This window comes from Syngnathus scovelli, chromosome 13 (assembly GCF_024217435.2).
Source record: "Syngnathus scovelli strain Florida chromosome 13, RoL_Ssco_1.2, whole genome shotgun sequence".
Lineage (NCBI taxonomy): Eukaryota > Metazoa > Chordata > Actinopteri > Syngnathiformes > Syngnathidae > Syngnathus > Syngnathus scovelli.
Genome location: NC_090859.1, coordinates 10,328,363 through 10,354,153, shown reverse-complemented (window position 1 = coordinate 10,354,153; position 25,791 = coordinate 10,328,363). Strand labels below are relative to the sequence as shown.

The window sequence follows — 25,791 nt, the reverse complement described above, 5'->3', positions numbered from 1 at the left end:
GCCAGCGCTGATTGGTCAGGAAGAAATGGCGCGAAGAAATGTCTGTTAAATGATTGGTGAAGAAGAAATTGAATTTAGCCAATCAGCCTGGCCAACTAGCTTGATAGCTTCCGGGGCATTATCTTTAAAAGGATTAGTCCTCACTCAAGCTTACTAAAACGTTTATATTGTTACACAAGCATTGTGCTCAGTGATGTTAAGGAAAATAAATTGTGGTGTGGTGACCAAAGGAAAGTTTTTTAAATATTGTTTTTGTTATTTCAACTTTTCGTCATTGCCTTTTTCTTGCATCAGTGTCCGCACGGGGATCGTCTCCAAAATAAAAACAAAACATGTCTTGTTATACTATATAGTTCTAAAAATTGGAAATTTTACGAAACGTTTCATGCTTCCGTTTCACAGTCTCTTTACAGGAAGTGTCGTCAGTACCGACGCAAATGACAACACATGGCAGCGTACTCAGTCGCCACGCTTGCCTTGTGAAAACCATCGCAAATCGCCGTGTATGTGTGAATATAGATTATAAAACTTCACCATGTCTAAACGACAAAGCAATAAGTTGCCCAACAATCTGCCGCAACTGCAGAATCTGATCAAAAGAGACCCACCGTCTTATGTAGCAGAGGTGAGTGTTTAGAAGCTACCGATGCTAAAATCTAGCATGCATTTATGTTGTTGTGGTGAACATCCAAATTGTTAACATAAACTGTCAATGTGTTTTTTGTAGTTTTTGCAGCAGTACAGACATTACCAATCCAATGTGCAGATATTTAAACTGCAACCAGACAAATCCAACAAGGAACTGGCGGAACTTGTCATGTTTCTTGCCCAGGTAACATCATACCTAATGGACTTTTTGTCTTGAAAGTTGTCTGTTAAAATGGTTATTGACTCATCAAACAGGTGGGCCACTGTTATCCGGAGTATTTGTCTACTTTTCCCCAAGAGCTGACTGAGTTGTTATTGAGTCACCACACAATTGTGGAGTCAGACTTAAGAATGGTGAGTATGACATTTTTGAAACCGTGTCTCTTTTTTTTGGGAAATGGCGGGGAGCCCTGTTGCTATATCATAAAATAATCAAAACTTTTCTTTGGCGCTGTGTTCAGACCTTCTGCAAGGCATTGATTCTTTTGCGAAACAAGGACTTGATCGACCCTACGTGCCTGCTTGAGCTTTTCTTTGAGTTGCTGCGATGTCATGACAAGCTACTTCGGAAGGTTTGCAGAAAAAAGACCAAAAATTATGCCGTACAAAGGACAATTAATTGTAACTATGCCTCTTTTGTTTACAGACGTTGTACACACACATTGTGGCTGACATAAAAAATATCAACGGCAAGCACAAAAACAACAAAGTGAACTCGGTAAGACAACGGACTCACTTCTTGTATCATTTACCACTGTTTTAATTAAAGTGCTTGATTTAATCTATTTTTCTTGCATGTTGTAGTCATTACAGAACTTCATGTTCACCATGCTGAGAGACCGCAACCCAATTGCAGCAAAAATATCCTTAGATGTGATGGTGGAGCTGTACAAGAGGAACATTTGGTTTGTTTTTGTTTTTAATCAAGTTAGTCATTAAAAGTCTTGAGATACAAGTGACAGGTTCAATGACCTTTTTGAGAAATGAAACAAGACTTTGATGGTAGTATTTTTAGCTCTATGCCAGCATCATGATATTTTTATCATTAAAGCTCATGTGCTTGCAGGAACGACACCAAAACAGTCAATGTCATCACCACAGCGTGCTTCTCCACTGTGACAAAGGTGTGTTTTCCCAACCTTGATTTTTAATTCGTATTCAGTTATGGAAAACAATGCTTCATGTTTCTTTGTTGCCGGGCAGATCTTGGTAGCCGCACTCAAGTTTTTCTTGGGGACAGATGAAGAGAACGAGGGCAGTGATTCAGAATCAGAGGCAAGTACTATGAATGATTGTATTGATCCAAATTTTCATACAAACATCACTGACAGCGTATTTAAAATAAAATGTGACTTTTATAGCTCGCTTGTTTTTGCAACTTTACTTGACTATTAAATTTTTTCTTATATTCCAGGCGGAGGGACCATCGGCGCGTGACCTGGTGATAAGATTTAACACAGGGAGGAAAACTTCCAAAAACAAGAAGAAGATGGAAAAAGCAATGAAAGTCCTCAAGGTAATCCACCTGTGATCTGCAGCTGTAATTTCATGTTATTCTTGTCATATACCTTTTTTTCCCTACACCCTTTCGTGCAGAAACACAAGAAGAAGAAAAAAGCTGAGGTGTTCAATTTTTCCGCCATTCACCTCATTCATGATCCTCAAGGTAGGCACGCTCATCGATGCTCTGCATCCGGCTTGTCATCACTAATGAGGAACTTTGGGCAGATTTTTCAGAGAAGCTCCTGAAGCAGCTGGAAAACTCCAAAGAGCGCTTTGAGGTCAAGCTCATGATGATGGAGCTCATCTCCAGACTGGTCGGGATCCACGAGGTATGAATTTTTTTTTACAAACAATCACAAAATCAAAAACTCACAATTTTTTTTTTTTTCTTCAGCTCTTCCTCTTCAATTATTATCCGTTCGTCCAGAGGTTCCTTCAGCCACATCAAAGAGGTAAGCAGCATAAAATCAGATTTTTTTCTTTTTGCATTTCCATCTCACATGTCAAATTGGCATAAAAAAATGTCTTGTATCTTACAGAGGTGACAAAGATCCTCCTGTGTGCTGCACAGTCTTCCCACAATCTCGTCCCGCCCGAGGTATGATCCCAAATTTAACTGTCAGGAAGTGGCTAACCGTCACGCTAACATCCCTGCTAACACGTACAGATCATCGAGTCGGTGATCCGCACCATAGCCAACAACTTTGTCACGGATCGAAACTCTGGCGAGGTCATGACTGTGGGGTGAGTGGCTGGCAACATTCTACTTGTCTAAATGTCAAAGAGAAAGATACCTTAATAGATCATAATGTCATGTCAGGATTAACGCCATCAAAGAGGTGGCTGGCCGTTGTCCACTTGGCATCAGCGAGGACCTGCTGCAGGACCTGGCCCAGTACAAGACCCACAAAGACAAAAGTGAGACTTTTTGTAAATATCTTCGTTGTCCCAAATATTGACAGCGTGTGTGTTTTGTTTTCCAGATGTGATGATGGCTTCCAAAGGCCTCATCCAGCTTTTCAGAAATCTCAACCCGAAAATGCTGCTCAAGAAGGACAGGGTGAGCACAACATGAGTAGAAACTAGAAATAGTGACGGTGATTACCTGAAATGTCTTAAGCGCGTACAGTGGGACCAGTCCAACATGTATATAAATTGAATAATGGTTGTGTATCGAAAATTTTGTGCACAGGGAAGGCCCACGGAGGCATCGTTGGAAGCCAGGGTGAAGGACTATGGCGAGCTTGCAGCTAAAGACTACATCCCTGGAGCGGAGGTGCTGGAGGTAGAGAAGGAAGTCAAAGAGGGCGAAGAAGGTGAGCAGATAATTAATCAGTCATTTTCAATCCATCGATCACGCTAATAAAGGATATTTGTCATAACAGACGGTTGGGAGAGCGCCAGCGTGAGTGACCAGGACGAGGATGGGGAGTGGGTGGACGTCCACCACTCGTCCGACGAAGATACGACAGAAGTGGTAGGTTTAAGGACAGTCTGTAAAAAGAATGTAACATTTTCTGATGTAACACCTGATGTAACTGTGATTGTCTGAGATAGGCGGAAAAGCTAAAGAGTTTACCAGTTGAAGAGCGGGAAGCCAAGGCTGCGGCGATAAGCGGCAGCCGGCTCCTCACGCAGGACGACTTCAAGAAGATCAAACTGGCCCAGATTGCCAAGGAGGTCAACGGTGCGCCAGGGAAGAAGAGAAAAGCGGCGGACGCCGACGATGAAGAAGACCACAACAGGTTAGCAGGTCACCCTTTGGTCACTGGACAACCTCTTCTGCCAACTTAACCTTATTTATTTTTATTTCATTTTCCAGTGGGGAGCTGCTGACCCTGAGGAACATTGAGAAGCTCCATAAGAAACCAAAAACAGACAAGGAGACACGCCTGGCAACAGCAATGGTATGAAACACTTTTACTCCAATTCCTTCACACAAAGTTTGACTATATCTGATGCATTTAATTTGAAGGCGGGCCGAACGGACCGTAAAGAGTTTGCGAAGAAAAAGACCAAGTTAAATCCTCACGCCAGCACCAGCAACAAAGAAAAAAGACGCAAAAAGAACTTCATGATGATGAGATACAGTCAGAACGTCCGAACCAAAGGCAAACGTTCATTCAGGGAGAAACAGGTGAGTGGACTTTGTAGAAAACCTTTGCAAAAGTGCATGATGTACATTTCTCCGTATATGTATCAGTGTATCTTTTTTTTTTTTTTACTTTTAATGCAGATTGCTCTCCGGGATGCACTCCTGAAAAAGAAGAAGCAATATAAGTAGAACCTCAGAACTCTGATCACATCGCATCAATAAATGTCCTGTTAATATTGTATCAGTTGCAACATTATGAAATAAATCCTATTTGGTACACAAATGGCTGTTTTATTTTAATTAAGTGTATTTTTTTTGTATACTGATATGTGTAAATATGCCAAGGTAGGTGTGTCTGGGGGAACAACGCGCGTTTTTTAAGGCAATAAAAGGGAGCTCCTGTGAATTTTAAAAAAGGCTTTTAGTAAAGCACAAATTGTCGAAAGTGCGGTGATGGGAAAAATCCTCTACGACGGAACAACTACAATACCCATGATGCACCTGGTGAAATCACAACAAGCGTGCAAATTCCCCTGAAGGGAAAAAAAGCCGGCATTTCAACCCTTTTACGATATGAGGTAAGCTAAATCGACTTGTTTTGCATTTGTGAACTAGATAGCAGATCTTACTTAATCATTTGTGGTCTTTGTCGGTGCATGTTTGCATTAGTTTTTTCCTCTTGAGCTGTCATACAAGATTAGCTCTTGTGCTGATGCTAGCTAAGAAGCTAGCGGTTCCTGTTGCAGAAAACACAGCTTAATGGCTATCAAAGTAATCTTTTTTTTTTTTTTTTATGTTTGCATTTGATGGAATTGCGTTTTGTGTGTTACAGTAAACATTTACGTGGAACCTTGACCTCGTTGAGTGTTGACGTGCTCTGCCTACTCAAAGATGTAGATGGCCTACCATACACTGGTCTAATCTTATCTCTTAGTTAAATGCATCTCGAACAAATAATACATACGCAGTGTTCACGTTACCAAATACGACCCCAAATCGCTCAAGCTGTCTAAAATGAAGTGAAACCAAGCTGTGAATCTTTTTCCTTTATTTTTTATTTTTTTTTAAATATCGTGACTACCTGAGCAGATTTACGATGAGGCTGCAATGATACTCGGTTCAGGAGAGAAGGCTAGAGGCTTTTTTTCCTCATACATGCTCAGTGAGATTTATTTTAGCTTTTTTTCTATGCTGGATTTTGATCATCTATGTGAAAGTTAAAAGAAAATGTACATTTCCATTCAACTTTTGCTTGTAGTCAGTGTAGGGTGAGGAAAGTGGAAGTGAAGATAAGAAGGGGGGAGGTGATACTGACCAAACTTGCTCACCTGGCAGGGAGATCCCCCAACCAAATGTTCTGGTTTTGTTGATGCTTGTGGGAGGATATAAAAGAAAAGAGAACAATGCTTTAAAAAAAAAAAAATGTCAGAAACTTCTCTAGCTCTACAAAGTTGTGGTATGTCTCTTACCACATGTTCCTCTCTGTCCAGGTGTTGTCTACTGTAAGACTGCCATGACACCGGGGGACGTGGTGCCGGATCATGCCAAGCAGCCCAAGCCAAAGGAGAAGCGCCCTGCCGCCGCTGTCACCCCCGCCAAGACGCTCAAAGTCGACTGCGAGTCAGACGGCTCCTTTGTGTTTGAGGCCCACGAGGCCTGGAAGGACTTCCACAACTCGCTGAGACATTTCTACGTAGTGGGAGAGCTATGCGATGTCACGCTGAAGGTCAGACAGCGTTGAAAGATTTTACACGGAATTCAAAAAAAGAGGAAGTCAAATCAAAAATGTTTTGTTCTGTGTCTCCACTAATCTAATCACAATATTCTGATTAATTTAGCATTTGTAAACTGAGCGTGTGGACACTATGGACAAAATTGCCAACCACAGAACATGTTATTGCAAAGAGAAAAAGTCACCAGATGATGGTGGTGATGTCTTCTTATCTTATTTTGTATGCAGGTCGGCAGCAGACTGATACCCTGTCACAAGCTTGTGTTGGCCTGCGTTATCCCCTACTTCAGGTGTGCAGACTTGTTTATGGAAACACAGTTTAAAAATTCTGCTCGATAAGCATTCTGTTTGTCCCTCAGGGCCATGTTTCTGTCTGAAATGGCAGAAGCCAAGCAGAAACTGATCGAGATCAAGGACTTTGACGGAGCAGCCATCCAGGCTCTGGTCCAATTCGCTTACTCCTCTAGGCTCACACTCACCGTAGACAATGTCCAGCCTCTGCTTTATGCTGCCTGCATCCTTCAGGTCATTTTAATATATTTTACATTACAAATAACCTCATTAGTTGAACAGAAAGTTGATTTACTCACAGGTGGAGTTGGTGGCACGGGCCTGCTGCGAGTACATGAAGGCCCACTTCCATCCGACCAACTGCTTGGCGGTGCGCACCTTTGCCGAGAGCCACAACCGCGTGGACCTGATGGACATGGCCGACCGCTACGCCTGCGAGCATTTCAGCGAGGTGGTGGAGTGCGAGGATTTCACGTGCGTGTCGCCGCAGCACTTGCGGACGCTGCTGGCCTCCAGCGAGCTCAACATCCACTCGGAGACGCAAGTGTATAAGGCGGCTGTCAAATGGCTCAAAGCCAACCCGCAGCACCACCACACCTGGCTGGACCAGATCTTCTCACAAGTGAGTTTCATTTTATGATTTGGGGTATTTGGCAAAAGTGTACACACACCCTGTCCCATTTTAAGATTGTGCATTTTGGTCCGCAGGTGCGCCTGCCGCTGCTCCCTGTGGCCTTCCTGACCGGCACAGTAGCTAAGGAGGAGATGATCAAAGGTAACCTGAGCTGCCGCGACCTGATGGACGAGGCCCGGAACTACCACCTGCACCTCAGCAACAAGGCCGTGCCCGACTTCGAGTACTCTGCCCGCACTGTCCCCCGAAAACACACCGCAGGTAGTTGCCGTGCTCTTTCATGTATCATTTTGCTTTTTGACCAGTCTTATGAACATCATTATTTTTTTAGGAGTTCTGTTCTGCGTGGGCGGTCGTGGGGGTTCTGGGGACCCGTTTCGCAGCATCGAGTGCTACTCAATTAGTAAGAACAGTTGGTTCCAGGGCCCTGAGATGAACAGCAGACGCCGGCACGTTGGCGTCATTTCTGTCGGAGGTAAACGATACAACACAAATTTACCAAAGTTAAATAAAAATATAAATGTAATGTATGACAACTAACCTCACTTTTTTGGTGTTTGCACAGGGAAGGTTTACGCCGTGGGTGGACACGATGGTAACGAGCACTTGGGCAACATGGAGGTTTTTGACCCCCTTACCAACAAGTGGATGATGAAAGCCTCCATGAATACCAAGAGGTACACGTCATGTACAAATCAACTACTCTTTGTTTAAAAAGATTGCATGAAAAAAATAATTGCATATTTAATCGCCATTGCAGTATAAGGGTGGGGGGGACTATTAAATTAGTATGTCCTTATTTCTGTTAAATCATAATTTACTGAGGTGCACCTGTATTTGTACAGGAGGGGTATCGCCCTAGCCGCGTTGGGCGGTCCCATCTATGCCATCGGCGGTTTGGACGACAACTCATGCTTCAACGACGTGGAGCGCTATGACATCGAGAGCGATTGCTGGAGTGCCGTTGCCCACATGAACACGCCCAGAGGAGGCGTGGGCTCCGTGGCGTTGGGGGTAACACGCCAAAATCCAGATATGCGTGAGCTTCGTCTGATTTCTTTCTAATCACCACTTTGTTTTGCTGCCGCCAGACTTTTGTGTACGCGGTAGGCGGCAATGACGGCAGGGCGTCGCTATCAAGCGTGGAGCGCTTCGACCCGCATCTCAACAAGTGGACCGAGGTCAATGAGATGGGCCAGCGGCGTGCAGGGAATGGGGTCAGCAAGCTCAACGGATGCCTCTACGTTGTTGGTAAATAGCCACGATTACACTCGAGCCTATTCTTACTGACTTTGAAGAGAGAAGCGAGCCAGCCAATCGTGGGTCACCCTCAAATTAATTTTCTAATTTTGCGTGTGGGCTAGGTGGTTTTGACGACAACTCGCCGCTGAGTTCCGTGGAGCGTTACGACCCGCGCACAAACCACTGGGAGTACGTATCGGAGATGACCACTCCGCGTGGCGGCGTGGGCGTCGCCACGGTAATGAGCCGTGTCTTCGCTGTGGGCGGGCACAACGGCAACATCTACTTGAACACGGTGGAGGCCTTCGAGCCACGAATGAACAGGTGAGATGCACACCAAGAGAGGTGTTAGACGAAGTAATGATACAAAACTCCTCGCCCCCTTCCAGGTGGGAGTTGGTGGGATCAGTGTCGCACTGTCGAGCCGGAGCGGGCGTGGCGGTTTGCTCATCGCACGTGAGCCAGATCAGAGATATTGACCAGGGATCCAGCAACGTTGTCAACTGCATGTGACGGCGGTCAATAAACGCACAATTTATATCCTGGTGCTTATTCCCGGCATCCTCCTTCCATGTCGTTCATTCTACGACAAGTGCCATACAACCTGCCGCACAATTGATTTTATATTAAGTACCATTGACCAGAACTATTGCACCGCTGTGATAGGCCAGTTTCTTTTGGCGGGGATATTTAGAAAAAGCCCATTAACATTTCACCCACTTATTCTCACATTATTTTATCATAAATTTCTTTGCATCATCCTTTTTCACAAGTGTAATATTTAAGAAATATTTATGTACTTATTTTGAAGGGAATCTAGCAAGAAACAAAGTACAAGTTGGCCAGTATCAAACGACGCCTTCACGTTTGCACACACGCTTTCTGTCTCAGTCGGTGAACGCAACAGAATTTTAAAAAGCATCATTTCTAATCATGCATGAACAATCAAGGCTGTTTTTGAATTGAAACTGGTTGCTGTCTTGTACAGATATGCATTCAAAGGTATCAGGGATTGCTTTGTGTGTGTGTGTGTTTTGTTTTTTTATGATAGCTGGACTGTCAGAAGCTAAACCACATGCAATGTTCCTAGCAGACAGTACCTATATACAAAGATACATTATATTTTAATATATTAAGGACACTTTTGTAATATACGAATGTAGTTGTATCTTTGCTGTTATTAGAAGTATAATCTTTTGTGGTGCTAGTAATTTTCAAGATAAATAGTATAGTTCTATATTCCACATTTTGTTGTCACAGAGAAGTATTTCTGGTTACAAGCCTTGTGTTTATATTTAGTAAAACAGCTCAGTAAAAAAAGCCACTGGTAGAAATGTCCTTTTGTTTGTGTTCTTTTTCAATGTAATTTTGTTGTAATTGGGTCAATAAATTGGTAAAATTATGGAATTCGATTGTCTGTAATTATTTGTACTGATGCTGATATCAAACTCCAGTCCTCACACTTGATTGAACATGCTTGCGCTCATCACTTGTATTTTCAAAACTGGATTTTTTTTTTTTTTAGTAAAGTTAAAAAGTGACAATTAAATGATGCAAAGTCATGTGCGTGTTGTAAAATGTCTGTTGGACTTTGTGAAGTGGAACAAATAAAGCATCTGGCTGTCGTATAACACTCAAAACACACATCAAGCTCCGAAGAAACAGCAGCAGCCACTTTAAGCAACAAAAGGGAAGCATAAAGGACAACAAGAAAATAAGTGAAAGATGAAATGGAGAACAAAAAGATCATTTGCGCTACTGCTCGTCATCTTCGCCTCTCTGCTTACTTGTGGTGAGTTCCCTCTTGAATTATTTTGATTTTGCAGGTCGGCCTTCTTCAAGATTTTTTTTCTCACATTAAATGAAATACAGTCTGATGCAAATGTTTTCCATTATAGTAGACAGAATTTTTTTTTCCATGAACAGGAATTGATACGATCAAACTAATGATTTTGGGAGTGGGGTTGAAAAATAAATTATTTTAAGGTTTGCCTCTCTTTTTTAATCCTTTTCTTACGTTCTAGAAATAGTCACTTTGTATACATCTTTTTTTTAGATTTCGCTGCTGGTTTTGATCATGTGATGTGATATTTATAAGGCGTTGAACATTATCAAACATTTTGCGTGAGACGTTCAAGTCATAAAACTTACGGTTTATATATTTTTACGACCGTTTTACACCTCCCTTTGTACTGTACGAGTTTTTAATTTCATCTTTGAATGATGATGATGTGATGTAATATTTATAAGATGTTAAACATTATCGAACATTTCACGTGAGAAATTCAAATCATAGGACTTTTACAATTTATATATTTTTACAACCTTTTTCCACCTCCTTATGAGTAACAATGTCAACAACAATGTCAACAACACCTGTCAACTTATTTTCAAACCTTAAACGAGTTAAATTTTCCACTGGGAAATTTGTGTGGCTTTTTGAGAACTAAAATCTACACTCACAAAATCCAGATAAAATTTTTATTTATTTATAATATAATGTAGTTGAAAAAAAAAAATATTGCTCCTATTTTCCATATGACCTTATACAAGGTCAAGTTTAGTCAATGTTTTTCGTTGTATTTCTAGGGCTGAGCCAGTGTCAGGCAGGCTGGCGGGAGAACGAGCACAAATGTTACTACTTCTCCAATGAGACAAAGACGTGGTGGGAGGCTAACACCTTCTGTTTATCACAGAATAGCAACCTGATGAGCATTCAGGACATCCACGAGAGGGTGAGGCACTACAACCAAACCGCCAAGTAGTACTTTGTTTCTGTATTAAATTCTGTACAGAATTTTTAGGCGTCTGTATCTGACATAGCTGTAAGAATCAGCCTTTTTTTATTTTATTTTTTTAATCAGTTATCTGTACTTTTACACAAGTTTTCTGGCACTGTCATTTGTTTTGTATTGATTGTCACAAACAATTGTAGTTGTGGGTGAGGACGCAAATCGGCACGGAGATCTTCTGGATCGGCCTGACGGATGGAATCACAGAGGGAGTGTGGGAATGGACAGATGGGAGTCCCTTCTTACAATACATATCGTATGTACCAATAAGGAAGCTTTTAGGGTTGAATTTAAAAGATATTTAGTATATTGAGATATTTATTATAATTAAAAGTCAAGATTTGACCTATATTCTTCATCTTGACCTTTCTGCTCTGCTAAAAAACAGGCAAAAATAATGATGCTTGTTTTCTTCAATCTTGCCATGTGGCCCAGTACTGGACCATGTATCAGTAGTCTGGTACCACGTGTGAGTTTGGATCCTTTATTTTATTTTTTTTATTTTTTTGCATGTACCCTGCAATTGGTTGGTAGCCAGTTCAGGGTAAACTTCGACTCTTGCACAAAGTCATCACACCTTTGAGGTTTAAAAAAAAAATTGATTTATTTTGGGAACCTGGAAGAGATGAATGGTCCCATTATATACTTTGTAATGAATAATTAAGAAAAAAACATTGGGGATTTTCCCCCAGGTACTGGTTGCCAGGTCAGCCTGACAATTGGGGTGACGAGCCAGGTGAGGATTGCGGTCAAGTGATGGGCGGCAGTTCGGGTCGCTGGAATGATGAGAACTGCGGTGTCAAGAGGAAATATATCTGCAAGCACGCTAACTGTGAGTCCATACTTCCTTGTTGTCTGCATTCCATTACGATGCAACTGCCATGCTTGGATTTTACGCTGACACAAGAAACGGACAAATATAACATCTTCATATAAAGATGTAAAATATCCCCAAAATGTGTTCTCAGCCAATCCGGGGCCACACTGTGATCTGAACAACGGGTGGGACCGCTACAGCTCAAACTGCTACAAGCTGAAGTCAGGAACTGCCAAAAGCTGGTCGGCCGCCCGTCACGACTGCGTCATGGAGGGCGGCGACCTTGTCTCCATCACCTCAGAGCGGGAGGAGCTGTATGTCACCGGGCTTCTGGATCCTTATCGGATCGACCTTTGGATAGGACTTTCCAATCTGGTAAAACATAACCGCTTGGAACCATGACAACACCATGAGGTATTTGGTTGAGAATCAAGCTTGGTGTCCGCAGAAATGCAATAAGATCTCATGTCAGCTTGAAGAAGGAAACGTGCACATGAACTGGTCCGATGCCGTTTCACTCACCTACACCAACTGGGCCGTGGACGAACCCACGATGTACGAAACTCACGTTGCTGCATTGTTAATTTACAATCTTCTGCTCCGAACATTTAATGGTCAGATCAGGAAAGGGAAGACACCACAGGATAATTACTTCTCCCAACAGCAACGACCAAGTAGGCTCCTGTGCGGCCATCATTAAAGATCACACCGATGAGTTTGGAAAGTGGAAGTCGCACCTGTGCCGATACGAGAGACCGTACATGTGCAAACGTCCGCTGAACAGTAAGCGACGCCGTCATGATCTGCACTTTAAAATGAGAAACTTACAAACATTGCATCCATCTGCAGCTATCTGCCCTGCCGGATGGGAAAGTTTCTCCGGAAGCTGCTACTGGCTAGTCAGCAACAGCGACCTGCTGACCACCTGGTACGAGGCCTTCACCAGATGCTCAAATGAGGGCGCTCACTTGCTCATCATAAATAAGTATGCTCTAGACATCATTTCAGCTTCAGGGGTAACTTTTTAGGGAACTATGGTGCTCTAATTTTCTCCTGCACATTTTGTTTTGTTTCCTGCAGCGAAGAGGAACAATTCTTTATTAATGGAAAACTTCCAGACTTTCACCAAGTAGATATCCCCGACATCTGGATTGGTTTATCGGGTAGGCTTTTGACTTATCTCCATCCATATATCTTTTGAGGTGATGGATAGTGGACACATGCAAACTTAGGACCTAAAATAGGTTTTGGGTGATTTCCAGTAAAAATTGTTTTAAATTATTTTATTTATGAATGCAAGTTTGATTAGTATCAGTCCTGAGGTGGTAATTTTAAATTCTCGACAAACAACTATTCGTACTTAAATTTACATCTGGCTATCAATGAATCTTAAATATTGTGCACTTAATCATTGGTGCTCCAGATAAGGACCAGGATGGAACATTTCACTGGGTTGACAAAACTAGCATTAACTACACAAACTATGGTCCCGGTTGGCCCAGAAACACTGCAAACATCTGGGACTGTGGACAGATCTTCACAGGTACGATCCGTTTCATCCTAACAATGATATAAGCTATCACATGACCAACAGATATATGTTGTTGCCCTCAAAAGGAAATTATGAAGGAAAATGGGAAACAAGCAGCTGCTTCAAGAAGCTCGGTTATATTTGTGAGATGACCGGAGGACAAAACCCCAAACCGACTCCAGCACCGAGTCAGTCTCACTGATTTTTCCATTTTCAATTCTTTGAGGGTTTTGTAATAAGTGTTTCTCCTGGGTTTTAGCTTCCCACTGCGACCCTGGCTATTTGCTGTATGGTGATTTTTGCTACCATTTCGAGGGGGACCTGGTGAAAACATGGCACGATGCAGAGGCTTATTGTGTCACACAAAAAGGTCATCTAGCCAGCTTCCACTCAGAGGAAGATCTCAGCTTCTTGATTGGTGAGCACCAAGACTAAGCATCCTACAATCCAATCATCCTTTCAAGCTTTATCTTCTACAAAACCTGATCTTTTCTCCCCCACCCCCAAAGCACACATGCCTGGACAAGCATGGGTAGGACTTAATGACATCAAGATTGAAAACCAGTTTGTGTACACTGACGGAACAGCTGCAGTAAGTCAAACATAAATCAACAAATTGAAGTGGAGTGAGTACCCATCTCTAGTGTAGACAACAAGCAAAAACAACATTCTAAATGATTGTACAGGACTTCCTCCCATGGGAACCTAATCAGCCCGACAACTGGCAGAACAACGAGGACTGCGTTCACCTCCGAGGCCCAACGCACACGGACCCAGGAAAATTGGCTGATGACTTCTGCTCAGCCACTAATGAATTCATCTGCAAAAAAGGTCTGAAACTCATTACTAACTCTTACTTTGCAGGTCTCTCATGTTTTTTATTTATCACATTCCTGCAGCCAAGGGTCAAGGGCCTCCTCCCCAGCCACCAACATCTGGACCAGGTTGATCTCACACCCGAATGATCGCTCCTCTCTCGTACACACGCACACGTAAAAAATTGTAACGAGGCATTTGTTGCAGGCTGGAATGAAAAATGCGGCTCGTGGACGGCGGACCCCTTTAATGACTTTTGCTACCTGTTCAACTATCTGTCCATGAGGACATGGGCTGAAGCACGAGCCGACTGCGTCAACCAGGGAGGAGACTTGGTCAGCATCACCGACCTGTTCGAACAGGCCTTCATACAAGGTACAACAACCACGTGATGTCTTTCGTTCGTCTATTACGTAGTTTTACTAACCCTCATTTATTTAGTATGTGCCCTGCGATTGGCTAGTAACAAGTCCAATCTACCAAAGTCAGCTGGGTCGGGTCCAACTCATTTACAACCTCTGTAAGGGCAAGCAGTATTTAAAATTGATCCATTCAATTAATTCTCTGTAGGTGTGATCCAGGCAAGCCCAACCGGGATCACCCTATGGATGGGCGGCCATGACTCCATCACTGAAGGCGGCTGGCAGTGGACAGATGGATCCCCGTTCAGATTCATACGCTGGGGGGCAGGTACATCTAAAACCGTGATGGGTTACAATGTTGAGAAATGCAATATTTAAACCCTTACAGGTAACCCTGATAACTACTTTGGCGAAGACTGTCTTTCAATATACATCAACGATGGCTACTGGAATGATGATAACTGTGAAAGCAAAAGAGGGTACATCTGCAAGAGAAGAGGTAAGATGGAATATTCCAATTTTCGTTGCAGCATTCACATCCATCGTTGGGTTTCTTTTGCAGGAAAGACACCGGAACCCCCACCCCCTCATGACGGTACCCCATTTTCAAGTTAAATTAAAATAAATGCAAAACAAAATAACGCAATCGTGCTCTTGTAGGCTTCATGACGGCAATCGTTTGCCAGGGATCATCCACTGTCCTTCACTGTCCGCAAGAAAGCGTCATCAACATCCAGTCGGTTTTCTACGGACGAAAAAGTGCTGACATCTGTCCACATGTGGAAGGGTCAGATGGTAAGACCCAAGAATCTGCATGTACCATCTTTGATCCACAGTTTTCTAAACTTCCCAATGACTGAGCTCAATATTGTGGAAATCCAAAAATCCCTACTACTTCAGTTTGCTCATGGTAATCTTACTAACCGATATCTCTTGCAGAGAGCTGCATGGTGGAAGGTGTCCTCCCGCACTACAGGAAAGTGTGCGACAACCGTCAATTTTGCTTTGCATATGCCTTCACCGAAGTGGACCCCTGCCCCACAGTCTCTAAATATCTCGAGATTGTCTACAGCTGTGAACAGAAAGGTGGGCTTCACATCTTGGAAAATAAATGCTGAAGAAAAATATCAAATAGAAGACCCAGAGTGAGCTGGCTAAGGACTGATGGTCAGACATTTAACCCTGTCTTTTTGGATGTTCTCAGTGTGTCTTCACGGTCTGGGTATTGAGGACAGGAACATCACAGACTCCCAGCTTTCAGCCTCCTCCTCAATGGGTAGCTTTACCCCCAACAAAGCCCGTCTGAAAGGAAACTCTTGTTGGAAGCCATTTGGAAATCGTACGTAGAAAACTATCAAGCTTTTAAGTATCAAGTGGATATTTTGGTGGCCAATGTAATGTCACCCTGCTGCAGCCAGCAGCAGTTGGATCCAGGCAAACCTTGGCCAGAAAAGAAAGGTGACCGGAATCGTGGTACAGGGATGTCCTAACAGTGACCATTGGGTCACCAAGTTTAAGATCCAACATAGTATTGATGGGAGAGCCTGGACTGACTACACAGAGGATGGGCAGGTGAGCAGGCAGCTAGTCAATATGACTCCAACCGTGTCGTCCAGTCTGCAATTGTGAAATGCAAACTTTGAGATGTTCCATTTCTAGTTTTTGCCGGGATCGACAGACAGAAACACTGCTGACACACAGTTGCTCGGCACGCCTGTTTCTGCTCAATACATTCGGATTCTGCCTCTGGAGTATAATGGTCAAGTCGGTCTTCGTTTTGAGGTGTTGGGATGCACGCCTGACTGTAAGTAAGACACTACATCGTTACGAGTGCGTTGAAAATAAAAACATGCTTTGAATTTCTATCCGACAGATGCCATCACCTGTGCCAGCAAGCTGAACTTGAACTTCACCGAAGATAAAAAGACGTGAGTGAGAATTGATGTTTTCATCTCCTGGCCTCTACTCTGATACAACCCATGTCTTCCTCAGGGTCCACTGTCCAGCCGGTTGCTCCAAATCTAGCTACAGCGTCTACGGAACGTCAGTCTATCGAGCGGTATGTGATTGTAATAACTACCAATTAAGTAAATATTTCAGCAAGAATTTTCGGTTCTTTCGGACAGGATTCAAACATCTGTGCAGCTGCTATCCACGCTGGCGTTGTTTTGAATGAAGTTGGAGGAGATTGTACTTTGCTAAAAGCTCCCGGACAGAATTTCTATGCTGGCTCGACCAGGAATGGGATCACCTCGAGACAGTGAGTGGCTATGATACTGCTAAGTCCAATTAAGAGCTAATTATCGCTATTATCTGCAGATATAACAGCAAACATCCTGTGTCGTATACGTTTGCCGATGGAGGTAAGTACGTCTTCGCGTTAAAACATCAACAGGTCATGATTGCTACATTCACATGGGAACTCATCTTCAGAGCTAAGATGTTCCGGACCTGACTGGTATGAATTTGGGGAATTCTGTTACAAACCTTTTGAGGACAAAAAGACATGGGCCGGTGCTCAAGACACCTGTAGGAATCTTGGTGCTGAACTTGTGTCTATCCGCTCCATGATGGAACAGAGCTGGCTGGAAAGTTATCTCTACTTTGGTACACAGCAACGTTTAAGACCAACTAGTCCCAATAACAACTAAAAAACAAATCCCTCATTCAGATATTCCACTTTTCTGTTTGTCCTCTGCAGCCACTAGTGACATGTGGACAGGACTGAACGACTTAGTATTTTCCGGCATGTTTGTTTGGTCAGACCACCACATGGTGACCTTCACTTACTGGGCCCCAGGAGAACCCAACAACCATGAAGGTTTCAGTGACCATTGTGTAGAGATGTCACATCAGGTACAACAACGTTGCAATGATCCACTCATCTAAAACTATTTAACAGCACGTGCAAAATCTATTGAAATTAATTCCATTTCTCTTCCAGACTGGAAGATGGAACGACGTCTCTTGTACAGAACTCAATAGCTTCATGTGTAAAATGCCCAAAGCACATTACCAGCTTCCCTCAGTGAAGCCCACTGTCTACGGCTGCCCGCAGGTGGGACAGGAGAACTTCCTATTTTTATTTTTTTTACTGATTATTACCGTACTGTAAGATGTCATCACTTGGGTGTTACGTGTCAGGGCTGGGAGGCCTATGGCTACAGTTGCTACTGGACGGAGGAGACAGGCCGGAGTTGGTCGGACGCTAAGGCTTTCTGTAAAGAGCAGGATGGATTTTTGCTGCACATTGGAGACATGTGAGTGGTGCAACAATAATAATATCTCCAATGAATTTAACAATGTTTTAGTGGAAACATCTTGAGACGATAAGGCCACTATCTCGAAGTTAAAGACACTTCAAATAATCTTTCATTGCAGATACGAGCAAGCACATTTTACGGTGGTGCTGTCAGGACAAACGGGTTTGTGGTGGATTGGCTTGCGTGCTAAAGGGGGTACCGGCGGAGGGGTTCAGTATATCTGGGACAACGGTTATCCACTAACCTTCACTCACTGGGACAGGAACCAGCCAGGTACAGAACGGATCCGCCAATAAAAAAATAGAGAAATTAAAACAGGATCGGTTGATATCGTCACTAGATGACGGGGATGGCACCTGCGTGGCCATGACGACTGGGCAAGTCGGTGGCTTCTGGGATGACAAGCAGTGCTCAGAGAAATTTGCCTTTATCTGTGAGAAACTTCGGCCAGACATCAGCCCGCCCACCAAGGCCCCAACCCCTCCTCCTGTACAGGGCTGCGCTAAGAGCTGGACCTCCAAGCCCATTTTCAGGAATTGTTACAAGGTATGGTTGTCGCACCTACACATAAGAATTTAAATTGGTCACTCCCACTCTGGTTGATAAATCAACTGGCAACACGCTACCTGCCATGACCGTGATGGCTTGCAGCTCTTCCACAATGTGGACTGGTCCATGAAGAAGAGCTGGGGGGCGGCACATGAAGACTGTGTGGCAAGAGGGGCCAACCTGGTCAGCATCCACAGTCAGGAAGAGGAAGAGTTCTTGTCCCTGTATGGCAAAGGGAGCAGCAAGTGGATTGGCCTGAAGAACAACCCCACAGAAGGAGGTACGTACAAGGTGATGGTCCCAGGAAATCCAGAAAAGACTTAGGCAACTGCTCTTACTGGTAGGCTATTCCTGGAGTGACGGTTCACCAGTCTCGCACACCAACTGGGGTCCCGGCGAGCCAAACAACCACGAAGGTCGTGAGGATTGCGTGGAGATGGTTAGCAGCACTAACGGAACCTACTCCTGGTGGAACGATCTCAACTGCGATGCCCACCAAGACTGGATATGTATGATCGCCAAAGGACAGAACCCCCTCTACCCTCCGGTGCCCCCACCGCCGGTACCGGGTAAACAAACCCTCCTTGTCATTCTACTTGACTTCAGGTCACTTTTTTGCTTGGTCACAACAGTCTCCTGATTTGCCTTTATGCAGCACCTGATTGTGGCAGCAACCCCGGCTGGAGGAAGAACAACAACATTTGCTACTACTACAACGACACGGACATCGTGAACTTCCACATGGCTATGCACCGCTGCTGGGCCGAGAAAGCCACGCTCGTCTCCATCCTCAACAAGGACGAACAGGCATACGTCAATAGCATGGTAGGACTTTTTCCCTTGTTCTTAAAAAGAAAAATGTACATTTTTATCTCCGAGATAAAATGGCTGATCCTGTGCGATTTCGCTTCTTCAGGTGGGAACGGGTCAGATTTCTGCTGCTTGGATTGGACTGAGGATGTTAGGGATCACAGATGGCCAATATGCGTGCGTCATCCCTCACTGTCAATTTAAAATGTGTCACTTGATGGTTCCAACAGTTCTTTTTAATTCATGAAGGTGGCAAGACCATTCCCCTGTCACATACACTCACTGGAGTCCGGGTGAGCCCAACAACGCTAACGGGGAGGAACAATGTGTTCAGATGAACAGACATCAAGGTAATGGAGTTCCTCTCCAGCAGATATACTTAAGAGATGATGTATTTAAACCCCGTCACACTTAAGGTGGTTGGAATGACGTGAACTGCGGTCAAGCCGGAGCTGGTTACGTCTGCAAGAAGTTTCCTGGAAGTGACCACACTCCTCCTCCCCCCACGCAGCCCTGGGAGGGTTATTGCCCCGCTGGTAATGCACATTTCATGAACAGGCTGAAAAGTAGATGCATAAATTGTCTTGTGTTCTTTTAGGGTGGATGCGTTTCAAAGACAAATGTTTCCTGTTCAAGGGAAACAAAAACGATATTAAAGCCAACTGGACGTACGCACGGAGTTGGTGCAAAGACCAAGGAGGAGAGCTGGCCGTTATTGACACCCAGTATGAAAATGGTATGAACGTTGCCTATGAGGATTTCTCGGCGATAGCTCCACACGAAAGAAATTTCCCCATCTCTTCTTAGACTTTGTGTCCAGTTACTTAAAAGACATGGTGCTTCCCACATGGATCGGCCTGTCTGACATTGTGGTGGAGAATCAGTACGCCTGGAGCGATGGTGTGAGCCCAGTTCTCTACACCAACTGGAACAGCAAGGAGCCCAACAACGCAGGGGGCACGGTAAAAAAAAAAAAAAAAAAACTGTCGTCACAATGGCTTTATATTGACAAAATCCTTTTTCAAACAGGAACACTGCGTGGCCATGACTCACAGTGAAGTTGTGAGCGGCAAGTGGAATGACGATGCTTGTCACAACGAGTACAGTTTTGTCTGCTTCCGGAAGAAATGTCAGTAGTACTCCCAGGATAGTCACTCAATCATGACTGCACAGGTGAAACATAGAGCGGATCAAACTCATTTTGTTCTCTGGGTTCCACCTCAGCGAGCAGTATCACGCCACCTCCACCAACAAGCAGTCCGTGTCCCGCTGGCTACATATCCTGGTACCTCAACTGCTATAAGCTGGTGGACGAGCCAGCGACCTGGGATGAAGCTCAGAAGGCTTGCAAGCAGCAGGGTGCCAACCTGGTTAGCATCGACATGAGCTATGACCAAGCCTTTGTCGCCGGGGTGGTCCTGCAGGGAAAAGCTGATGCATGGATCGGACTGAGGCTCAAGGTGCACACAGAGTATTGACCACATGTATCCACACATAGTTTGGGGGTAACACTCCAGCCTCATCTGATTTTGTCTTTCAGGATGATGGCTCCTTTGCCTGGACAGACGGCTGGCCAGTATTCTTCACTCAGTGGGGTCCCGGAGAACCCGACAACCTAAAGGACGAGGGCTGTGTAAGCATGCGAGGCTCACCGTGGTTTCACGGCACTTGGAATGACACCAAGTGTGACCTAGCCAAACCCTACATCTGCAAGATCTCTTCAGGTATCTACCCCTTTTGATACTCATCAGGATTGTTTGCATAGTTCACTAAATCTTAATCTTTCTTCAGAGAAACCACCGGTGACTCCTACCCCAGGGGACGGGAAGTGCTTCCCATTCTGGATTCCATACGGTGGCTACTGTTACTGGGTTTACAATGAGCAGAAGGGCTTTTCCTGGCCCGACTCACGACATTACTGCACAGAATCTAAGGCCGAGCTGGCGTCCTTCCATAGCAGGGCAGAGTTGGAGTTTATCAGGAATCTCAACCACACCAAATATCACAACCTCTGGATCGGCCTCACCAGGGACCGCAACTGTGAGCCAACTGAGTTTTAACATAGTACAGATTATTCAAAATTACAATCAAAGTAAACAGACTGATTCATTTACGGTACTTGAGTAAAATTAGACTGAAATATTTTGTTATTGTTCATTTTACTGTCACCTTTGTACAACACCTGATTGCAAATATGGGGAGTAAAAGCAACAAGTCATCAAGTAAAAAAAATGGTGACTTCCTACCACTGGTTTGTGCTCAAATTTTTTATTGTGGCGTTTTCAGTTGGCTGGGGCTGGACGGACAAAACCTCTCTGGGTTTCCTCAATTGGGCTCCAGGTGAGCCCAATGCAGCTTTTCATCCAGGCCAAGTGGCTGAGGAGAACTGCGTGGAGATGTACCCTGACGGACGCTGGAATGACAACGACTGCCTACAGAAAAGAGGCTTCGTGTGCCGTCACAGACAATGTAAGCATTCCGACAGGTCGATAGTATCGTTACGCTCTTCCTGAGAAACACTCAAACTGTTTTTTGTTGTTTTTTTCTCAGACTACACAACCGATGATGGCGGAAACCCCATTTTCCCCACAAATGGACCAAATGTTTTTAGTGAGTATCAGTGCATTAGTATTATTTGTTTGTGACAATCTCATTTACTGTGGGTGTAATTTAGAAAGTAAATCAAGGTACCACTATATTATTATTTGAATCTCCGGGTTTTTTTTTTTCGCTGCTCTTGCAGACAGAGACGTGATCATTATTGTGGTAGTGGTCATTTTCATCCTGCTAAGTGGACTGCTCTTCTACCTATTTTCCGTGCGAGGCTACAAATTGTCCTGTCAAAGATTCTCGACACGGACGAGTACTAACGTCAACATGGTGAGTTATCGATTCCTGAAACTTGAGTTTTTTTGTTGGGTGAAGGAAGTCTAATATTTTTTTTTTCTATTGCAGCCTGCATTCAGCAACCCAAACTTTGAGTAGCGCACATAACCTTTGACAATGTGACAATTATCCGTTTCATATTTTAGACATAAAGCAGGACCTCAACTTTCAAGTGCACCAACATAGTTTTCCAAGTTATGTTGAAAGAGCTAAAATAGAATGCTAGATGACGGGAGAGAACAAACAATATCCTCAGTTCAGTCACTGCACAATTATAGTCATAAGCCAAGATATCAATTTATATCAAATCGACTGTACATAATACCTAAATTGTATTAGTTTGGGTCGGGGAAAAAAAATGTTAATGACAAATTCATTTCCAGTGTTTATTTTTCTCTGAACACGGAAACAGAAAACCGACACATTCCACAAATTGGGAGAAAAAAATGTTCCAGTACATGCTCATAATCATGATTATCAGCAGACCAGGAAGTGTAAATTCAATACCGAGTCAGTGGTTAACATCTACTTCAGGTTGGACGGGGCCTAGATAAACTCAATTAATGGGAGGGGAGATAATACCCGAAGGCTATGATGACACACACATTTTTTTTTCAACTTCTTCTGGGGGTAAACAAATATTTTTAATCATCATTCTTTGCTTTCGTCGTTTAACTACACACACCAACTGAATTGACGATCGAAACTAAGTGGGGTCATTTTTTTTTTCTTTTAACAACATTTGTGATGTTTTAATAAGCACATCCAAACAAATTCAGTTTGTAATAAGTCAAAAAAAGCTTCATAATTAAAGATTTTGATATACCCAAAGCTAGGTATTGTGTGAAAAAAGTTGAATTATTTCACTTGTCCTACTCCCTTGTTAACTGAAATGCCGAGAAATGTGAGACTCAATCCTAAAATTATTCCAACTAGCCACTTTTTTTGTGTACCTAAAAAAACAAGTGACAAACCTGGATCTGGGATGGATTCCTTTCACATACTGATCCATGGAAAAGTGCTCATGTACAAAAAGTATAACAACAATAAATTAAAAAATAAAGTGTGCTGACAAATATGATTGGCTCGAGAAAAAGTCCTCGTCACTAGGAGAATGCCGAGAGAATAAAGGCACTTTAACCTAATTCTATGACTTGGCCTGATTTTGGGGCATTCCACCCTGCTTTAATAAGTGCATGTTTTTTTATTTTTTTAACTCAGTGGCAAATCCACATAAGCCATATTTCTAGAGTCTGTCTTCAGCACATGACTTACGTACATACCCCAATTGGATCCCAAGCTTCAGGTACCTTCAGCAGACATTCATTTAGCTTTTGAGCTGTCCAGTCGGAGCCATGCCACTCCTTGTTTTGTGTAGCGCACCATGGAGTTCACGCCAGAGGTCAAGCTCAGCGGGCCGATCACAGCATCCAGCTCTGCCACGAGACCTTCAAAGGCAAACATACATGAGTGGTTCCAACTTCTCACACATTTGAATCAATTCAATTGCATTTGGTTACGCTGTTTCAATTCAACCGGTCATGAATAATTACTTTAAATGTCTCTTGGTAAAAAATTCCTAATTGGGCCAATAAAATTTGAGAAGCAGACAAACACGCGGTCAATGTGTTGGGAGAAAATTAGCACCACCGTACCGTTGCCTTTGACAGCCATCTGGTCCGCCTGCTCCCACATTTCGTGGGCATTCAGGAATAATTTTGTGATGTTGACATAGGCGAGCGCCACCTGCTCCACAGCAATGGGAACAGCCACAGTGCTACCAGCTCCGCAGGCTGGGGACGGGATGCTGGTCAGAGGGGACGGCGTGCTCGGGCCCCTACGACAAAGACACAACATGAAGGGAATGTGTGATGGCGCCGCGGCGTGATCCTAACTTACTTTGTGGCGCTCACTGAAGACTCAAGTGCGGGGTTCTGGAAGATATTTTGAATTAATATGAAGACTGGCAAAAGTTAAGGAAATCACGACGGGATGAGAAATACTAACTTTGAAGTGGTCTGTGAGTGTCTTGGAGTACTTGAGCGCAGTTTTGTGCTTTTGGCGATACATCGCCATCTGCAGGAGAGACTGGCACTTCAGACTGTAACACACCAGGAGGGAGAGGTTCAAAATTCCTCACTACAAAAGTTGAAAGTATTAGAAATGAGCATCTGTAAAGCACATTTCCACCGAGCAATGTTGACAAATCTCTCTGACCAATGGAGTAACAGCGTACTACAAAGAGTACCTGGTTACCGTATTTTCCGGACTATAAGTCGCTCCGGAGTATAAGTCGCACCAGCCATAAAATGCCCCAAAAAGTGAAAAAAAACATATATAAGTCGCTCCGGAGTATAAGTCGCATTTTGGGGGCAATTTATTCGACAAAATCCCACACCAAAAACAGTCATGAACGAGCAACAACAGGCTAAACGATAGCAACAACAGGCTAAACGATAGGTATGCTAACGTGACAAACACAAACAAAGAGCTGAGAACGGGCCTGACGTAACATATAGAGTGATTAAGGACAACATGAATAACATGTTTATAAAACCATCACTGTCACTCCAATTCATTAAATAGCAACAACAGGCTAAACGATAGGTATGCTAACGTGACAAACTCAAACAAAGAGCTGAGAACGGGCCTGACGTAACATATAGAGTGATTAAGGACAACTACTACATGAATAACATGTTTATAAAACCATCGGTGTCACTCCAATTCATTAAATCCATCGATGTTCTTTGTCAACAATGGGTGCGCACGGCTAAGGGCGCTTGCGCTTCAAAATATTCCACAGGCTCATATAACGATAGATAAACTATATTTTAAATAACTATAATACAAGCCAATAATATTATCAAACCATCCGCGCACTTTAATTCCATTAAATCCATCGATCAAATTCCTCGTCCTTTGTCAACATCGCCGCGCGTGCGCCCTGACGTCAGCCTCGTTTTTATTCCACAGATCTACTATATAACTATATTGTAGCGTTAACAAAGTACAAGGATAGACGTAGGTTTGGTAAACGGCTCTTTATTAAACAAAACAAACTTCCAAGCGTGTGGCGGCGTGGACTTCCAGACAGACCGGGCGTGCGTAATGGCCATGTCCGAGCCCCGCGCACCGTTCGCGGACAGCCACTCGGCCGAGCGTCGGCCCCCGACTCAGTAGAGACCGGGCGTGCGTAAAAGCCATAATAGTTTTTCAAACCTTCTATGTTACTCCAAATCCTTAATTCCTTCAAACTCTTTGTCCTCCGTGTCACTTAGAAATGATCACCGCTAATGATGGTAGTCCTTGTGTGGGCACGTTTGTATGTAAACAACCGGCGCGCCGCGCTACTGACGTCACTTGAAATAGTAATCCATTGGTACATCACGGTTCTCCAAACTTTCTTTCTGCTGCTCGATTACTGTTTTCAGCTGCATATTTTACAACTTGAAGTTTGTAACCTGCAAAATATGAATTTCTTTTTGGTGCCATTTTTCTTAAGCCCACCCAGTTGATGAGTCACGGCCAACGGTAAAATTTAGAGCGCCCTCATCCAGTTTCGTCTGAAAATATAATTTTTTTTTGGTTGTTTTATCAAAGTCAAAGTCTGCTTTATCGTCGATATATTTTTTTATATACTAAGACACACAAAGAGATTGAAATTACATTTCCACTATCCCTTGGTGAGATAGTACACATATGCATACAAGCAACACAAAAAAAACCAAGAAGGCACTAACAATGAATAAATAAGAGTATTGAATAAATGATAAATAAACAAATAATAATAAATAATAATAATAATAAATATAAGAGG

At 43.4% G+C, this 25,791-nt stretch overlaps 4 protein-coding genes across 5 annotated transcripts in view; 3 read left to right on the top strand and 1 right to left on the bottom strand.

Moving 5' to 3' along the window:
* Positions 1 to 428: 428 nt before the first annotated feature.
* Positions 429 to 4,529, top strand: sdad1 (SDA1 domain containing 1). The gene is made up of 22 exons (XM_049739051.2): positions 429 to 625; positions 728 to 832; positions 904 to 1,002; positions 1,110 to 1,220; positions 1,295 to 1,366; positions 1,453 to 1,553; positions 1,715 to 1,772; positions 1,852 to 1,923; positions 2,063 to 2,164; positions 2,245 to 2,314; positions 2,377 to 2,480; positions 2,546 to 2,603; positions 2,691 to 2,749; positions 2,819 to 2,895; positions 2,972 to 3,069; positions 3,135 to 3,211; positions 3,344 to 3,467; positions 3,537 to 3,628; positions 3,709 to 3,896; positions 3,974 to 4,058; positions 4,127 to 4,288; positions 4,388 to 4,529. Exons 1-22 carry the CDS (start codon positions 536 to 538, stop codon positions 4,433 to 4,435), a joined length of 2,052 nt encoding a protein of 683 aa, XP_049595008.1. The 5' UTR covers positions 429 to 535; the 3' UTR covers positions 4,436 to 4,529.
* Positions 4,530 to 4,691: 162 nt separating this feature from the next.
* klhl8 (kelch-like family member 8) lies at positions 4,692 to 9,552 on the top strand. The gene is made up of 12 exons (XM_049739058.2): positions 4,692 to 4,824; positions 5,737 to 5,972; positions 6,207 to 6,268; positions 6,338 to 6,503; positions 6,571 to 6,891; positions 6,978 to 7,164; positions 7,235 to 7,378; positions 7,469 to 7,580; positions 7,749 to 7,917; positions 7,995 to 8,154; positions 8,268 to 8,469; positions 8,535 to 9,552. The coding sequence occupies exons 2-12, from the start codon at positions 5,760 to 5,762 to the stop codon at positions 8,656 to 8,658; spliced, it is 1,860 nt and encodes a 619-aa protein (XP_049595015.1). The 5' UTR covers positions 4,692 to 4,824; positions 5,737 to 5,759; the 3' UTR covers positions 8,659 to 9,552.
* A 240-nt stretch (positions 9,553 to 9,792) lies between these two features.
* LOC125980156 (uncharacterized) lies at positions 9,793 to 22,649 on the top strand. The gene is made up of 50 exons (XM_049739253.2): positions 9,793 to 9,937; positions 10,735 to 10,880; positions 11,081 to 11,193; positions 11,630 to 11,769; positions 11,906 to 12,129; positions 12,203 to 12,309; positions 12,419 to 12,537; positions 12,604 to 12,739; positions 12,835 to 12,917; positions 13,178 to 13,297; positions 13,372 to 13,473; positions 13,545 to 13,703; positions 13,795 to 13,877; positions 13,972 to 14,116; positions 14,185 to 14,229; positions 14,309 to 14,476; positions 14,672 to 14,791; positions 14,852 to 14,962; positions 15,026 to 15,058; positions 15,124 to 15,258; positions 15,403 to 15,549; positions 15,668 to 15,802; positions 15,878 to 16,035; positions 16,123 to 16,267; positions 16,337 to 16,391; positions 16,456 to 16,522; positions 16,590 to 16,723; positions 16,783 to 16,826; positions 16,897 to 17,070; positions 17,165 to 17,319; positions 17,408 to 17,521; positions 17,608 to 17,723; positions 17,845 to 17,999; positions 18,067 to 18,272; positions 18,378 to 18,555; positions 18,620 to 18,844; positions 18,931 to 19,100; positions 19,192 to 19,262; positions 19,335 to 19,435; positions 19,502 to 19,621; positions 19,684 to 19,821; positions 19,893 to 20,047; positions 20,115 to 20,214; positions 20,310 to 20,545; positions 20,626 to 20,809; positions 20,877 to 21,125; positions 21,372 to 21,554; positions 21,636 to 21,695; positions 21,829 to 21,965; positions 22,041 to 22,649. Exons 1-50 carry the CDS (start codon positions 9,871 to 9,873, stop codon positions 22,068 to 22,070), a joined length of 6,498 nt encoding a protein of 2,165 aa, XP_049595210.1. The 5' UTR covers positions 9,793 to 9,870; the 3' UTR covers positions 22,071 to 22,649.
* LOC125980038 (AF4/FMR2 family member 1) overlaps positions 22,344 to 25,791 on the bottom strand; it is an 11,224-nt gene continuing 7,776 nt past the window's right edge. For both annotated transcript variants that reach the window (XM_049739004.1, XM_049739005.1), the window contains exons 16-19: positions 23,979 to 24,072; positions 23,871 to 23,905; positions 23,627 to 23,808; positions 22,344 to 23,419 (exon numbers count right to left, since the gene is read on the bottom strand). In XM_049739004.1, coding sequence (XP_049594961.1) covers positions 23,295 to 23,419; positions 23,627 to 23,808; positions 23,871 to 23,905; positions 23,979 to 24,072 — 436 coding nt within the window. In that variant the 3' untranslated portion in view covers positions 22,344 to 23,294. The remainder of the gene's footprint in view (positions 23,420 to 23,626; positions 23,809 to 23,870; positions 23,906 to 23,978; positions 24,073 to 25,791) is intronic.

Coding starts and splice junctions, on each gene's coding strand:
- LOC125980156 (XM_049739253.2), top strand. CDS start 9,871: ATGAAATGGAGAACAAAAAGATCATTTGCGCTACTGCTCGTCATCTTC. Junction 14,792..14,851: donor ATTCATACGCTGGGGGGCAG/GTACATCTAAAA, acceptor AAACCCTTACAG/GTAACCCTGATAACTACTTT. Junction 16,392..16,455: donor TTCACCGAAGATAAAAAGAC/GTGAGTGAGAAT, acceptor TGTCTTCCTCAG/GGTCCACTGTCCAGCCGGTT.
- sdad1 (XM_049739051.2), top strand. CDS start 536: ATGTCTAAACGACAAAGCAATAAGTTGCCCAACAATCTGCCGCAACTG. Junction 2,750..2,818: donor ACAATCTCGTCCCGCCCGAG/GTATGATCCCAA, acceptor TAACACGTACAG/ATCATCGAGTCGGTGATCCG. Junction 3,468..3,536: donor AGTCAAAGAGGGCGAAGAAG/GTGAGCAGATAA, acceptor TTGTCATAACAG/ACGGTTGGGAGAGCGCCAGC.
- klhl8 (XM_049739058.2), top strand. CDS start 5,760: ATGACACCGGGGGACGTGGTGCCGGATCATGCCAAGCAGCCCAAGCCA. Junction 7,379..7,468: donor TGGCGTCATTTCTGTCGGAG/GTAAACGATACA, acceptor GTGTTTGCACAG/GGAAGGTTTACGCCGTGGGT. Junction 8,155..8,267: donor CGGATGCCTCTACGTTGTTG/GTAAATAGCCAC, acceptor CGTGTGGGCTAG/GTGGTTTTGACGACAACTCG.